The sequence below is a fragment of the Tympanuchus pallidicinctus genome, unplaced genomic scaffold (assembly GCF_026119805.1).
Source record: "Tympanuchus pallidicinctus isolate F22 unplaced genomic scaffold, pur_lepc_1.0 scaffold10, whole genome shotgun sequence".
Taxonomy (NCBI): Eukaryota; Metazoa; Chordata; class Aves; order Galliformes; family Phasianidae; genus Tympanuchus; species Tympanuchus pallidicinctus.
The window spans coordinates 12,624,877-12,639,535 of record NW_026294619.1 but is presented as its reverse complement, the minus strand read 5'-3'; the positions used below and the strand labels follow the sequence as shown (position 1 = coordinate 12,639,535).

General features: G+C 37.2%; 1 protein-coding gene across 8 annotated transcripts in view; it reads left to right on the top strand.

Annotated features, from left to right (window-relative positions):
- Positions 1–14,659, top strand: part of DCAF6 (DDB1 and CUL4 associated factor 6) — an 82,272-nt gene that overhangs the window by 18,415 nt on the left and 49,198 nt on the right. For all 8 annotated transcript variants that reach the window (XM_052703080.1, XM_052703077.1, XM_052703069.1 and 5 more), the window contains exons 3-5: positions 3,107–3,199; positions 9,216–9,401; positions 14,219–14,332. In XM_052703080.1, coding sequence (XP_052559040.1) covers positions 3,107–3,199; positions 9,216–9,401; positions 14,219–14,332 — 393 coding nt within the window. The remainder of the gene's footprint in view (positions 1–3,106; positions 3,200–9,215; positions 9,402–14,218; positions 14,333–14,659) is intronic.

Below are 14,659 nucleotides of genomic sequence, written 5' to 3'. Positions count from 1 at the left end.
GGGGAAATTCTTTACAGAGAGAGTGGTGAGGTGCTGGAACAGGCTGCCCAGGGAGGTTATGGATGCCCCATCCCTGGAGGTGTTCAAGGCCCCTGGATGGGGTCCTGGGCAGCCTGGTCTAGTATTAAATGTGGAGGTTGGTGGCCCTGCATGAGGCAGGAGGTTGGAGATTCACGATCCTTGAGGTCCCTTCAAATCCGGGCCATTCTGTGATTCTTACTTAAAAGGCTAGTTGAGAAACAAACAAAATTTCATGCAGATGATAAAGTGTGGAATGCCTAATAGAAAAAAGCTAATTATATACTCTGTGTCTTTTTCATTCTAAATTTCTGTCACTTCAGTATGACATCTTTCTTATTTTGACCCTAAAATGAAGACTTTCAAACCCTTTGTGTAGTGACTGTTACACTGTGCTTTCAGCTAGGCAGTGAGTGGCTGTGAAGGTAATAGATGTATAGCTTTTCTAAACAGTTGTGCAGTATGAAAGAGTTTTCTAGGTAGTCCTCAGTTGAGAATGTATTTTAAGAGTGTGTGTTCTACATTGGAACAGGGCAAGGATTTTTCTTAATCTGCTGACGTTGGCCATCTGTTTTCAGTTGTGCATGTGTGTATTTATTGGGGTAATTCAATGTTGGTCAGTGGAGTCTACTGAGCACTGAGAAGTGTAGTGTATTAATTGATCGCTTGCATAAAATAATTGTTTTCTGGGGAAATAAAAATAAAAGTCAATCACTGAAAGGATTTTTTTTTTTTTTTTTTTTTTTTGTCAGTAATGTTGGGAAGGTGATCCAGTACAGAATTAAAAGCCTGTTTACTTGTAGACTTCCAGCATGGGCTGTCTTCTTGCTTCATAGTTTTTCTGAACCAAATTTGGCTTGGGTATGCTGAAGTTGCTCAAACATGAATGAAATCAGAATTTAAAAAGATGATGTTTTGATGTCTTGTGTAGACTTGTGACACTGCAATTCATATAATTGTCTCTCTCCTTTGTTTCTTCCTATACATTTCTCCCTGTGCTATGTTTACTTTTGTTTCAGGCTTTTTGGACATCCTTTCTACTGCTATCAGTTAAATTTTTATGCAAGCTTTCTCACATCACTTTCCCAGCCCCTCCCTCCCCCATGCTCTACTTTTTACAGCTTCTTGTGGTTTTCACTTTTTGTTCCTGTAACTTTGTGTTAGCATTTTGATTTCTTTAAGGGCAGTCATGGTATTTAGCTGCCTGAAAGGAAATGTAGATGAAAATTAACATTCTAGTGTTGGTACTAACTGTAATACTGCACTGTGCTTGACTATGTGTTTTGAGTTATCAGAACAGTTTACTTCCATGTTGAATGGATCCAGGGGCTAGTTGAATTGGTGACTGACAGCCAGGGCTGTTAGAGTAGCCAAGCTGCATCACTCAGTCAAGCCTGGTGACTTGGCTGTGATGGTGGCCAGAACTGATTTTTGAAGAAAGCAGAGACACGGCCAGTGTATAGAAGGGAGAGCACATCGGACTTTAATGGACAAATGGAAGTGAAGTTTGCATCTTTGTTTTTGGTCATTTTTCTTTGGCAAACATTCTTTTCCACTTTTGCTGTTGAGGGCATTCCGTGACAATGAACTACAGTTTTAATAAAATGCCATAGGAGAATCACCCTTTATTTTGGATGTGTTGCGAGATGCTTTCACTGAAGGTCCTCCATTTCCTGTATTATAAAGAACTATGGAAAATTATGTCTTACTTTTGCCATGCTGTGAATGGTTTCATGAACTTTTGTCATATTCTCTTTCTCTCTCCCCTGTACTAGCACAAATTTGCAATAAAAAGCTTTAAGTACTCCCAGTCATCCTAGCCATTCTTTTTCGTAACTTTGCATTTCAAATGGGTATTAATAGAAATTGAGAATGTGGGGGTGGAATATGAACCAGAGCTGCAGTGTGGAAGGTGCAGATCTGCCATACGTGGATACACTGGCAGAATGACATTTGCATTTCTGTTCATTTTCTAGTGCCTAAAGTTAGTTTAAAGACTGTCAACAAATATATCACATTCTGGTAATTAATCCACTTGCCCATGTGATCCATCCCTGCAAACAGCTAATACTCATTTTGCAACTTTGCCTGAACAAGGACTCCAACTGAGTTATGCTTAAAATAGTTACTAAAATGAATATTCTTATTTTAAACAAAAAGATTTTTGCCTTTTAGGCCCACACAAATGAGACATTTGAATCAAAAGAAAGCATAAGAAAAGAATGTTAGAAAATAGAGTTTTGACTAATGACATAGTTCACTCATATCAAATCACAGCAGTTATCCTGCCCACAGAAAATAGCCATTGAAAAATGTTGATGGCTGCAGTTTGACAGCTAAAGCTATTTTAGAGACAATTTGAAATAATAATGGTCATGCATACAGTCTTTGGAGCTTGTGCATGAGCTACTGCTGGAAGAAAAACCTTGCTTGCTTTAAGGATGCTTTCTGAGTTTCCTGGTTTTTGAATTTGCAGCTTTATATCATTAGCACAGTTCTGAACACAATATTGTGGAAAGGAAAATTGGTAAAGAAACGTATTGTAAAATTCTCCCAATGTGACTTTGCATCTGTAGGACTTGGCTTTTCCAGCATGCATAAATTCCTCAGAGGGGGATCTGGGATGGATTCTACATTGCTTTTCACAGGATCCTCGAGAAGATGTCATGTCTGAGAAGTCTGTAAAGCAGTGGATATTCGGAATTTGGACACTGTGAAGATATAGTTATGGAGTGCTAGTTCAAGTTTAGAGAATTCTGTGGAGTATATTTGCTACATTGATACACTCGAATGTATAAAATGGAGGGATTTGAGATGGTTGTGGGAAGGCTTGATTTACCTAATGGACTCTTCAGGAGCAAAGGAAATAGCTGAGTTGCAAATAGGCCATAGGTGAAGCAGGTCATTCCCTTAACAGTTTATTTTGAAAGTAATTTTTTGTGTGTGTGTGCTAGCTGATGAAAAGTGGCATTATTTCAGTTTCATTTGTTAACTCCTTTTTTTGTACTGTTGGATAAATATAGTATGTTAATGATTTTAATAGTCTGAAAATTCTAATGCAAGTCTAATTGTTAATTAATTCATGCAGGTGAATACAATTTGCTGGAATGATACGGGAGAATATATTTTATCTGGTTCTGATGACACCAATCTGGTTATTACCAATCCTTACAGCAGAAAGGTAGGCTTGTTTCTGAATACTTCATATTTTTCAAACGAGATTTAAGTTGTTATTTTTTAGGAGAAACTAATTATTATCTGACAAAGATAGTATCAGGCACTTTGTAGTGTTCTGCAAATGAGAATAAAATTTCACAGTGCTTTAAAACCTTAGCATTCTAATCCCTCGTAACAGAGGCATTATCCCATTTTATGGTAAATGGTCTGGCACAAAAGGAACATAGTCTCACAACAGATTAGAGTCAGAATTAGCAAAAGCATTCAGTAATTGTGAAATTTCATAGTCAGATACACTGACTTCATTTTAGCTTTAAAATATTGTACTAGCTTCTGCTGTGTACAATATACTGAGTTGTCTGTGTAACCTATGTTGTTGAAATGAAGTGTTAATGAGTATTAAAAAAAATCTGATTACCATTTAAAGTGATGTTGTCTTGTGTGCGTGTGGGTGGAGAAAAATTTGTACTGAGATGGAGGAAGCAGGTTTGTGAAGGTATGTGTTGTAAAAAGCTTGGCTTTTCCACTTCTGCACTTAGGCAGGTGAAGATCCAGTCAAGTGACTTCCAGTAATGTCAGTTAGTGTTCATCGTGTTGTAGCATTGTTCCATAATTTACTCTTTGAGCATCTGTTGTCAGTTTTCCTATACAGATGCTTTGATCTGTGCCCTTCAGTGCTGGGGATCCTTTTCAGCAATGTTCAAAGTCTGCTCTTCCATACTCCCTCTAAGGTTAACACCTAAAACTAGAAGAGGTACTGAAAAATTAAATGTAGAAGGAGAAACAAAATGTGTGGTCGGTATGGTGGAAAGGAGTTTAAATAGGAGGTTATTGAGGCAGAATGTATGTAACTCCAGTTTGGGTTGTGTGTCCTCAAATGGAAATATTGTTTCCTTCTGTGCCTCAGAAGGAAAAATTTTTGGAAAATGTTGGTTGAGTTTGATTAATTTGAATGTTTGTGTTAGCGTATCTGAGGAGAAGTGTACTACTGTGATTTCTAATAGTAACCTAAGCCTAAAATAAAGAATAGGCACTTGGTTATAGCTTGAGATGGCTGAGAATAATTCCTTTTGTGGATTATTCCTCTCTTATTCTATCTCACTCAACCCATCGTTGACTAATAATCTCCATCAAAATAAATGCTTCAGGCATCTCAGTAACAAAACAAATAATTCAACTCTCTGGGGCAAAAACACTTTCTGGCTACAAGTACATCTGGTTGAGCACTCATTTTTTTCAGAACCTTTAAATGTAACTCAGGATTTCTGTCAGCTAAAACCTGTGTGAGCACAGAATTCTTGCCAGTAGTTATGCTTAAGATTTTTGAATCTGTAGCTTGGTTTGCCTTCAGAGAGGAAAAGGGTTCCACTTGTGAGAAAGTTTTGGAGAGGCTTTGGAGTGTGTTTAGTGCAGCTGAGAGATTACATCTTTTCCAGAGTCGAGATTACTATTTTTAACATTAGGAAGAGGTTCCATTAGGCTTGCTTCCTTTTTACTTCTAAAGGGGCTTTGGCTGCTTCAAAGAAACACTGTTCATCTGGCTGGATTGCAAATGATTCTGTGCTAGATATCTTAAATGGAATCTAACCATATCCTGAAAGGCTTAGTAACTTGGCTTGCATTTGTTTAAACAGTCCTCTTTACAAAAAATAAGTGGAAAATAAATGAAACTGCTTCTTTGTTGTTTTATTTTTTTTTTTAACTTTTTAATGTGGCTTAAAAACTACTGTTTTATTCCTTATCTTAAATAATAATAATAATAAAATCACCATAAAACACTTCAAGTTTTGAGATGACAACCTAATAGCTGATGTAGAATCTAAAATAAAATGGACAGTTTCACAACATACAGCTTTTATAAGCAGGATGTCAAACAGAGATGTGGCAAAAAAAATATTAAAAAATGTGCAAATAATAGTAGTTTTATACCTCTTTGTTTTCCTTTTCCACATGTGTGTGCTTATTTTGTGTACTGTTTCCTGGAGGAAAATATGTATCTTTAGAGATGGAGATAAGTTCTTCAGGATTGCTGTGTGAATAAGTAATCCTGTTCCAAAGATATAATCTGAGCACTTAAGAACTGCAAATTTGAAATCTTTAATTTTTTGCCTCTTTAATTGATTTTCTGTGTGATGTGTTACTTAAGGAAGTGCAGAAGTTGTGAAAATATCTGAGTCGTCATATCTAATCAACTATATCAACTTTTCCAACTATATCTAGTTGGAAAAATGTTTGAAATTGTCTCTTCCCTCTGTTTTTATTCAGTTACTGTCAGTATAGCCTATTGCATGACAGTTATCAAATGTTGAGTAGAGTAAGTGGAGTGAGGTGGTAGTGTTGTTTTACTCTGTGTAGCTAATGATAGGCTGTGAGAGATTGTCCATGTGTTTTAAATTTCTGTTTCGGTTATTATGTGAGAAAGGATGTACAGAGCAAGTCTAGAAGGGCATAGAAAATCTTCTGCAGATAATAAATGCTGTAATACTTTAATGCTCTTTATTGCTACATTGTGTAATAAGGCCAGGGAACTGAGGGATGGCAGAGGGCACAAAATGAGCCATTTTATTCTCATCTGGTGCACCAGGGTGCAGCACTCTATTGAAACAAACATGGTGACCATCCACCACAATGGTTGGGCTGAGGCAGAAACTCTGATGGGGGGGGGGTACAACATTTCTGGGCTAACACGTGCACCCAGACAGACTACCCAGTGAGTGTCAGAGCTGCCTAGACCTAAGCTGAAGGAAACTCCAGCATCTAGAAGTCCACTAAGGGCCTGAGGGAAGTGAGGGGAGGCAGGAGGGGAGGCAGGAGGAAGAGAGGGAGGTGTCATGGGCGCAATTGTACCCAGATTGATGAATGTTTTGGGTAGGTGGCAAGGTTGTGAGAGAAAATCACCAGTCTGAAAAGTATCCAGCAATCAGTGGTATCATGCAATGACATGGGCAAACTGACAGTCCTGTCCTAAGTCCCTACAAGAGGAAGAAGCTAAGCAAGCTCCCAACCCTAAGGAGACAGACTGCAAAAATATGCAAGATGTGGGGGGCTGGATCCTCATCTCTGATAAGAGAAGAAGGAGGAACCTCCTTGTTCCTTCTGAAATCCCTCTAATCAATGGGAAGCTCCGGAGATGGAAAGAAGAGGATGTGGTTAATGGTTCAGAACTAGAAAAGGTCAACCACATTGAGATGGTCCAATCAGGTTCTCAAGTCATAAGTAGTGCTGCTCAAAAAAGGCGAACAGTCTTAATGTTTGGGGATTCCATACTGAGAGGCACAGTGGCACCCATTTGCTTTCCAAATAATCTCTCTGGAGAAATTTGCTGCCTGCTGGGGGCTGGCAGGCAGGAGCTGGAGGAGCAAAATCTCTCTCATTGTAATAGAGGAGCAAGTCAGAGACTGCCTCATGAGGCTGAATGTATACTAATCTGTGGGACCAGATGGCTTTGCATCCCGTAGTCCTCAGTGAACTGGCTGATGTGATTGCCAAGCCACTCTCCATCATATTTGAGAAGTTGTGGCTGTCAGGCAAAGTCCTCAGTGACTGGAAAAATGGAAGCATCACTCCCATTTACAAGAAAGGGAGACCCAAAGAACTACAGGCCATTGAGCCTCACATTTGTGCCTGAAAGCTTGTGGAGCGAATCCTCTTGGAAGAGATATTAAAAGCACTTGCAAGATGAGGAGGTGATCCAAGACTAGCCAGCACAGCTTCATCAAGGGTAGGTTGTGCCTGACACATTTGGTAGCCTTCTATGATGGAGTGATGGCTTGGTGGACAAAGGAAGGGAAACTGATGTTGTCTGCCTGGGCTTGTGCAAGGCCTTTGACATGATTCTGTACCATATCCTTGTGTCTAAATCGAAGAGAGATGGATTTGAAGAGTGGACTATTTGGTGGATGAAGAATTGCTTCAATAGGGGATTAGGACTAGATGATCTCCAGAAGTCCCTTCCAATCACCATGATTCTGTGATTCATTGGATGATCACAACCAGAGGGTTGTGGTCAATGATTCTGTGTCCAGGTGGAGGCTGGTGATGGGTGGTGTTCCCCAGGGGTTTGTCTTGGTCCTGTCTTCAACACTGACATCAGCAGTATAGATGGTGGAATCAGCTTTGAGAGCAGCTCTCAGGAAAAGGACTTGAGAATCTTGATGGAAAAAAAGCTGGACATGAGCCAGCAGTGTGCTCTTGCAGCCCAGGCCAACAGTATCACAGGCCGCAGCAAAAGAGGAGTGGCCAGCAGGGCAAGGGAGGTAATTGTCGTCTGCTCTGCCCTTGTAAGGCTCCACCTAACCCACCCTAACCCTACCGCATCCAGACCTGGGGCCTCCAGCAAGAAAGACATGGAGCTGTTGGAGCAGGTCCAGAGGAAGGCCACAAAGATGATCAGAGAGCTGTACCATTTCTTATGAAGAGTGCCTGAGGGAGTTGGGCTTGTTTAGCTTGGAAAAGAGAAGGCAGTGAGACCTCATTGTAGCCCTCCACTAATTGAAGGAAGCTTATAAGCAGGAAAGGGACCAACTTTTACAGTCTGATCATGATAGGACAATGGAGAATTTGTTTAAACTAGAAGGAGGGAGATTTAGATTAGTTGTTGGAAGGAAACTTTTTACTCAGAGGGCGGTGAGGCACTGGCATAGGCTGCTCAGAGGAGCTGTGGGTGCCCCTGCTCTGGAGGTGTGCAGGTTTGGGTTGGATGGAACCCTGGGCAACCTGGGCTGGTGGGTGGCAGCGGAGAATTGAAGCTAGATGATCTTCCATTCCAAGCTGTTCAGTGACTTAATTCATAGTAACAACAGCTAAAATCAAATATGTATTTGTTAGATGATACATTTTTAACTATTAGCTGAACTAGAGTACCCTGTGGACTTCTTGTTCTGAGTTATTCCTTTGAAATGAGTTTTTCATTTAATTGAATATCTGGGTTTTGAAGATTTGAAAATGTGTACAAGTCTAAATTAATAGACAGATTTATTGAAATAAAGTGAATATGTTCTCCTCTGGTTAATTATTATTATTTTTCTTCCAGTATGAGGCTTTGAATACCCTTTAAATTTTTTTTGTAAACTGTTTGAAAGTGGAATGTTGTAAAATACTATGCATCGGTTACTACTGGCAGAGCAGCTTAATTTGCAAAATGTTTTATTTGATCAAGTTAATGGAGTAGAAATTTTGAAGGCATTTTAATACTGCAAACAGCTTTGTAGATCTCATTTTCCCATAGGTGGTGGTGAAAATGAGTGTAATGTACAGGCAGGAAAATGGACTGAAGTGTAGAATTTTCACCAGTGCACAGGAAAGTATATTGAGGATTTTTATTTCAGTTTTAATAGACTAATCAAAAGTATGTTAGTAAATAAAAAAGAGTCATCACAAAGTGTTTAAAACCAGTTGTGAGGGCACAATAAAGTATATGCTTCTCTACTGTATTGTAAAGTGAAAGGCATTTGTTGAGACTGAATTCAATTCCTAAACTATTTTTCTGCCCAGTGGTTGTGTTCTTAAACTTTTATTTGACTGGCTTCAAAATATCCTTTTTTACAAACTTCAGTTCTTTTAAAGTGTGTTTATTGTACATGTAGCATCATTTTTCTTTAAGTGTATAAAGCTGACTTGGATTAGAATGCTGCTCTACCCACACTCTTCCATATCTTTTAAATCAGTCACTGGCATACAGGCTGGCTGTATTATCATCCCAGACAAATGGTTTCCTTCGAGAAACCTGATGTGATTATGTTTACCTAGCATTTTAAAAACAAAAGGTGTCAGTTGCATTTCATAACTTTCATTTTGCAAACTACTTTAGGTAAGTACAAAGGTCAGTGTGGAACCAATTAGTTCTTAGAAGAAATGTGGTGCAAAGGCAGCTTCTCTTTTCTGTTGGGATTAAACTATGCATCGCCAGCAGCCTGTACTTGAGTGATCTTTTATAGTACCTAAATGTATTTTTTTTTCTTTGAAATGTATTATTTGCTTTGAAATTATTAACCTGATGCAGGTTTCTTTTTCTCTTGTAGGTTTTAACAACCATTCGCTCAGGACACCGGGCTAATATTTTTAGTGCAAAATTCCTACCATGCACCAATGACAAACAGATTGTATCTTGTTCCGGTGATGGGGTCATCTTTTATACTAATGTTGAACAGGATGCGGAGACCAACAGACAATGCCAGTACACGTGCCACTATGGAACCACCTATGAGGTAACACACAAAAGCATATGATGATTTTAAGATAGAGTACGTATTTTCATGTGTTGTTGTGCAAGATATTAACTAGATGATGAAAGTGAGAATTAAAGAATCTTCCTTCTGCAATTTCTGATTATTTTTCTTGCAGAGTAGGCTTTAGAAGAAAAACAGATTGTTTGAAAAATTTCCCAAAAGTGAATGTAGTTAAGACTGCTTTCTTTGAAAATAAAATAGCTAAATAAACGTTCATGAAAACTATAATCTGCAGCAAAAATGGTTTAAACTGTGCTGTGAATTTCCTTCTGAATTGACAGAGGAGGAGTTGGTGGCTATGCTGTACCTCTTGATTTTATCTGGGGGGGAGATGGGTGGAGCAATAAAAATATTTCCAGTGCTTTTTCACAATTTAAATCCTAAGAAATTCTTACTTAAGCATTTGTGAATAATTTTATCTGAAAAATGTACTTAAAGTTTTAGGTAATTTCTATGTTTTGTATTGTGGTTAACTGATGATATGTAAATTTAGACCCAGTGTTTCAATCCTCTCGTGAAAGTCTGTCATGTTTATATAAGTAGGCAAGCGGAGAAGGGAAGTGCTGCTTAGTTTAGGAAGATGATCTGAATTTGCGTATTTGCTTTAGACTACAAAGTCTGTTACTTGTAAAGCTTAATTGTTTTAAAATGGGACAGTTTATACTATTTTCTTCTTAGGTTAAAAGTATGACATACGAAAGAAAAAAAACCTCAAATCCATCACTTTTGTAATTATTTGGCTGAGATTTTGTAACAAATTTTCTTTGCCTTTAAAATGAATGAACTATTTAAAAATCTTAACATTTTAAAATCTGATTCACATCTGTTAAGACTGACCGAATTTGAGGTGTGTGGAAAGATTGTGTGAGAATTCATTTTCGATCACATAGTAGAAGTATGCTTACAGTTGATATATTCAGTTAAAGGATTTGACAAAAACAGTTTGTCTGCTGGTAGCCTTGTAGGTCAGACAGTCGAGCAAACCTGGCACTATTGACTCTGTAGAGGTTTATGGGATTGTGGTTTGTTTATCTGTTGTATTTTGTCATATGGTTGTTTTTCCTGCATTAAACTCAAGGCTGTAGTCTAATTTTCAGTTTTGGAAAATGTTCTTCAGGCTCCCAGACCTGCATTTCCTCTTTTAGTTTTGAGTTTGCTTTTGCTGAGAAACTACTGTTCCCTTTGAAAAGCAGCAGTCCTGTGGCCTTCAGCCAGAAGCTTAAACTGCCTCAGTTGCCACCGGAGCTTACTATATATAGTAGTCTGTGTGTTAGTGTGAGGATTCTGCAACTGGATTGGATGTTCTCTGTACCTCAGATAAACCCTGCCTTTTGGTAAGGAACATCTGGAGGCAGTGATGCTGTTTCTTAGAGATGAAATGTCCTCGGTTGAGGATGGGGTCTGTCAAGGTCAGCATTCTGACCTCTTGGCGAAGTAAGGAGCTGCTTGATGGCTGGCCGTGGATGTAAGGAGCAGCCAGTCTGTGGCTCGAATGGTTTCTGTTTCCTGGGTAGCTAGCTGTGAGTTTTGTATTTTAAAAAAAAGTTTGGAGTATGAGAATAGGGGAATGATTATGGACTCTGGGCTGAGGAGACCTGTCCGTCATTAGAGCAGTGAGTCTGTATGCTTGAAGTTTAGGTAGGGTCTTGGGGTCAGCTGCTATGAGTGCAGTAAATGAAAGTTTTGATGACAGTACAATTACTAGAAGTCACAGTTTTGACTTGCTTGAACTTGGGTAGGCCAACAATTTGGTTGATTACACTGAAATGACCGCCAACAGGTGTTGCTGTTAAAAAATGGTCAAACTGATAAAGTTCAGTGAAAGCAGTTGCCAGTTGACGTTGTGGGTCAGAAGGGTCAACAGAGGCTACAACACAGCACTTATAATTTTTACTGTAAGATGCTGATCAATTCTTGGAAGATATTGTTTGTCCGCAGTAGCAATGGTGTGTGTTTTTCCAACTATTAGACCTGATGGCAAAGGCAAATATTAATTTAATAAGAAAAAAAAAAATTAAACTCCACAAAACAGACAAAAAAGAAAGATTTAAAAACAGTTTAGAAGAAATAAGGACTGCCCAACAGACCAGCAAATCAAAACGAAAGATTTACTATTTATCACATAGTCGTCTTATGTTTAAATAATGTCTGTTTGTATGGAGTACAGCTCAACTTCGTTAGTTGAAGAGAGTATGGCCATTTGACTGCTGTATTGCACACACAAAATGGTAGTATTGGAGATTAGTTTTATTCAGCAAATAATGTTTAAAAGAGGGCGTTACTGTTGTTTTGAATGATGACATCCAATACTATTTTTGTTATTTTGAAATATCATTAATGGAAGCTATTTCCCAGTCCCCATTACAACATTGACTGTTTTAAAAATGTCTTGTCTTTAGCGTGTTTTGCACTGAGGTTTTACATATCAAAAAGTTGATAATTATCTTCAAAAAGTCTTCGATGCGTAGGTTTAGAAAATATTTTTTTCAGGCTTTAAATTCTGTTACTTTCTTAAATCTGTTTGATATTTGAGCATTAAAAGCCTGTTTGGGCATAGCAGACCTTTTTTGTTTGGGCCTTGCTGTGTAGAAGTATAATGCAGTAAATACCAGTTCTTTTGAAGCAAATGACTCAGAGGTAGCCTCAGCTTCTGGTGTAAGACAACTTAATCACTGAGAGTTTTCTGGAGTGGGAAAGTCATGTAAAATTTTGTGATATTACTACCCAGCTGTATATCACCACATCATTGTATTAAATATAGAACTTTGACTCATCAGATTCTCTAGATAACAAAAGCTAACGTAATTTGGCCTGGAGGTACTAATTATAAATTTGAATGCATTTTGGATTTATACTGCACTTAAAAGTTGAAAATTGTGACTGTTTTAGGCAGTACAAAAACAATGAAAAAGAATAATGTAGAAATTTGTTTAGATCATTATGAACTGCGAGATAATTGTCTACAATTTTTAAGTCTGGGGAGAACTTAAAGAGTAAGAGAGTAAGTAGGAAAATTTGTTTATAAAATGCTATTGCAAGTTCATTTTTATTCAGCCAAATGCTTTATTACTGCTCATGTTAATTGCATCATAGGAGAAGAATGTACAGCTCTTCCATAGAATTGCAGAATGATTCATAGAATGGCTCTAGTTAGAAGGGATTTTAAAGATCAAGTTCCAACTTTTCTTTTCTTACCTTGACATTCTCAAAACAGTAAAATTATCATATCTCTATGTATTTTTATTTTTTTTTGAATACATGGAATTGACAGGACAAAATGCTTTTATATAATGTTTGAACTCAAATATGTTGTTTGAGCTTAAATCTATTATCAACAACTCTTTATTACTGGGGTATGTACCTCTGTGTTTCTTTATTTTAATGTTTATGAATTTGCTATATGTTCATAAGCACCACACATAAAAATGGGTATATCCAAGTGTTGGTATGTACCTTGCTTTTACATTTGTACTGTGAAATGGTATAATCAGGAACAAACATAAAACATGGCTAGAAGTCTGAATTTGATTTGCTATACTATATTCAGTGTAATACTTGAGACAAAGTAGATGTTTTCATTGCAAGTTTTCCACCACAACGCAGGTAAATGCTGAAAAGATTTAGTGGGCTTAAATAACTACACTAATAAAGTTATCAATTTGAGTAAATGTGTAGTGAAAAAATGCTCTTTTCAATGCAGTACGCTAACATATGCAAGAATCATAGTCATGGCTCAGAATTTTATTATTCCATTGGTATTTAAACCTTGACTTTGTTCTCCTTGTTTAATTTCTTATTTGTTGTCAGTGAAAATTGGCAGAGCATACATATTTTTTTAGGTAATATACTGAGTGTTACTTGAAAAATTGGTGAATCCTGCAGAGATTACCTTTGTGATCTCACTTTAGGTAGTGAGATTTACAGATATCTACTGTCATTAAGAGTTTGACAAAAAACCGTTGTATAAAAAGTGTTGAAGAATCAATCTTTTGCTTATGTTCAATTAGCGTATTACACAATTACTGATTTTGTAGCTCTGTAAATTTCTGTTAAGTTACTGATAGCTGTATTGCAAATAAATAAAGACGCCACCAATTTCTAAAATATCCTCTGTTTTGTATTTAGGGGATGGCATATAGAATCATGTCACTTCTTGTGTGTTCATCCACCTGTGGAATTCAGCTTTAACGTGATGTTTTTATTTTGTCTTAAGGAGGGCTTCCTGAATGAAACCACACATAAGATGCCATCTGAGTCTTTCCTAGTTTGAGAGATCAGTATAATGGTGCATACAGTGCTCTCTTAGAAAGTAGAAAAATAAAGTGAGAGTAGGTTAGTAACAGTCTTTTACTCATAGTTTCTTCAAGGGACTGTTTTGAGTACAAATAATGCAGTGGGATTAAAAGCTATTAGCAGATTCATGTTATTCAGACTTGGAGGATTTTGGTTTTTATTGCCTTCTTATACTTCATAGAAAATAAACTCGGCTTCCATTGAGTTATTGTAGCAAATTGATATATGTTGCTTATTACAAAATAATAGGTCAGATCTTATAATTATTTCTACAGGTGTTTTCTGTTTGTCCCATACCACACAATTTGTTTTAATTTTTGTAGCTCAGACTTTTGATGTTTCTTCATTTTCAGTAAATATTAATGCAGTTTTCTTCATTGTCTTGGTAGAAGGCTTAATGTGAGTCATTACTGGATCAGGCTTTACTGTTGCTCAAAATGTTGATGCTGCTTTTATTTTCAAATTGTTAATACTTTTTTTTTTTTTTTTCCTCCACTGGGCAGATTATGACAGTACCAAATGATCCCTATACTTTCCTCTCTTGTGGTGAAGATGGCACTGTACGATGGTTTGATACTCGAATCAAAACAAGTTGCACAAAGGAAGATTGTAAAGATGTAAGAGTGAAATCTTTTAATAAAGATGACCTAAATGTAGAGCTGTACATCATACAAACATAGGATTTGAATTCTGGTAAGGCTTTTAGAAATAATAGATTTCAGGGTCGTTGGTGGAGATGACAGCATTTTTCCCAAGAAACATTAAAAAAAAGTTCAAGCATTCCTTTTTTTTTTTCTCCTTTTTTTTTTTTTTCTTCTTTTTTTTTCCCCCTTTTTCTAAATTGTAATATCACTTTAGGAGCTTTCGTGGCGTGATGATTCAGATGCTGTAGAAAAGGTTCTGCCTTGAAACTGAATCTATTTGCTTGGTTTACATTAGTTACT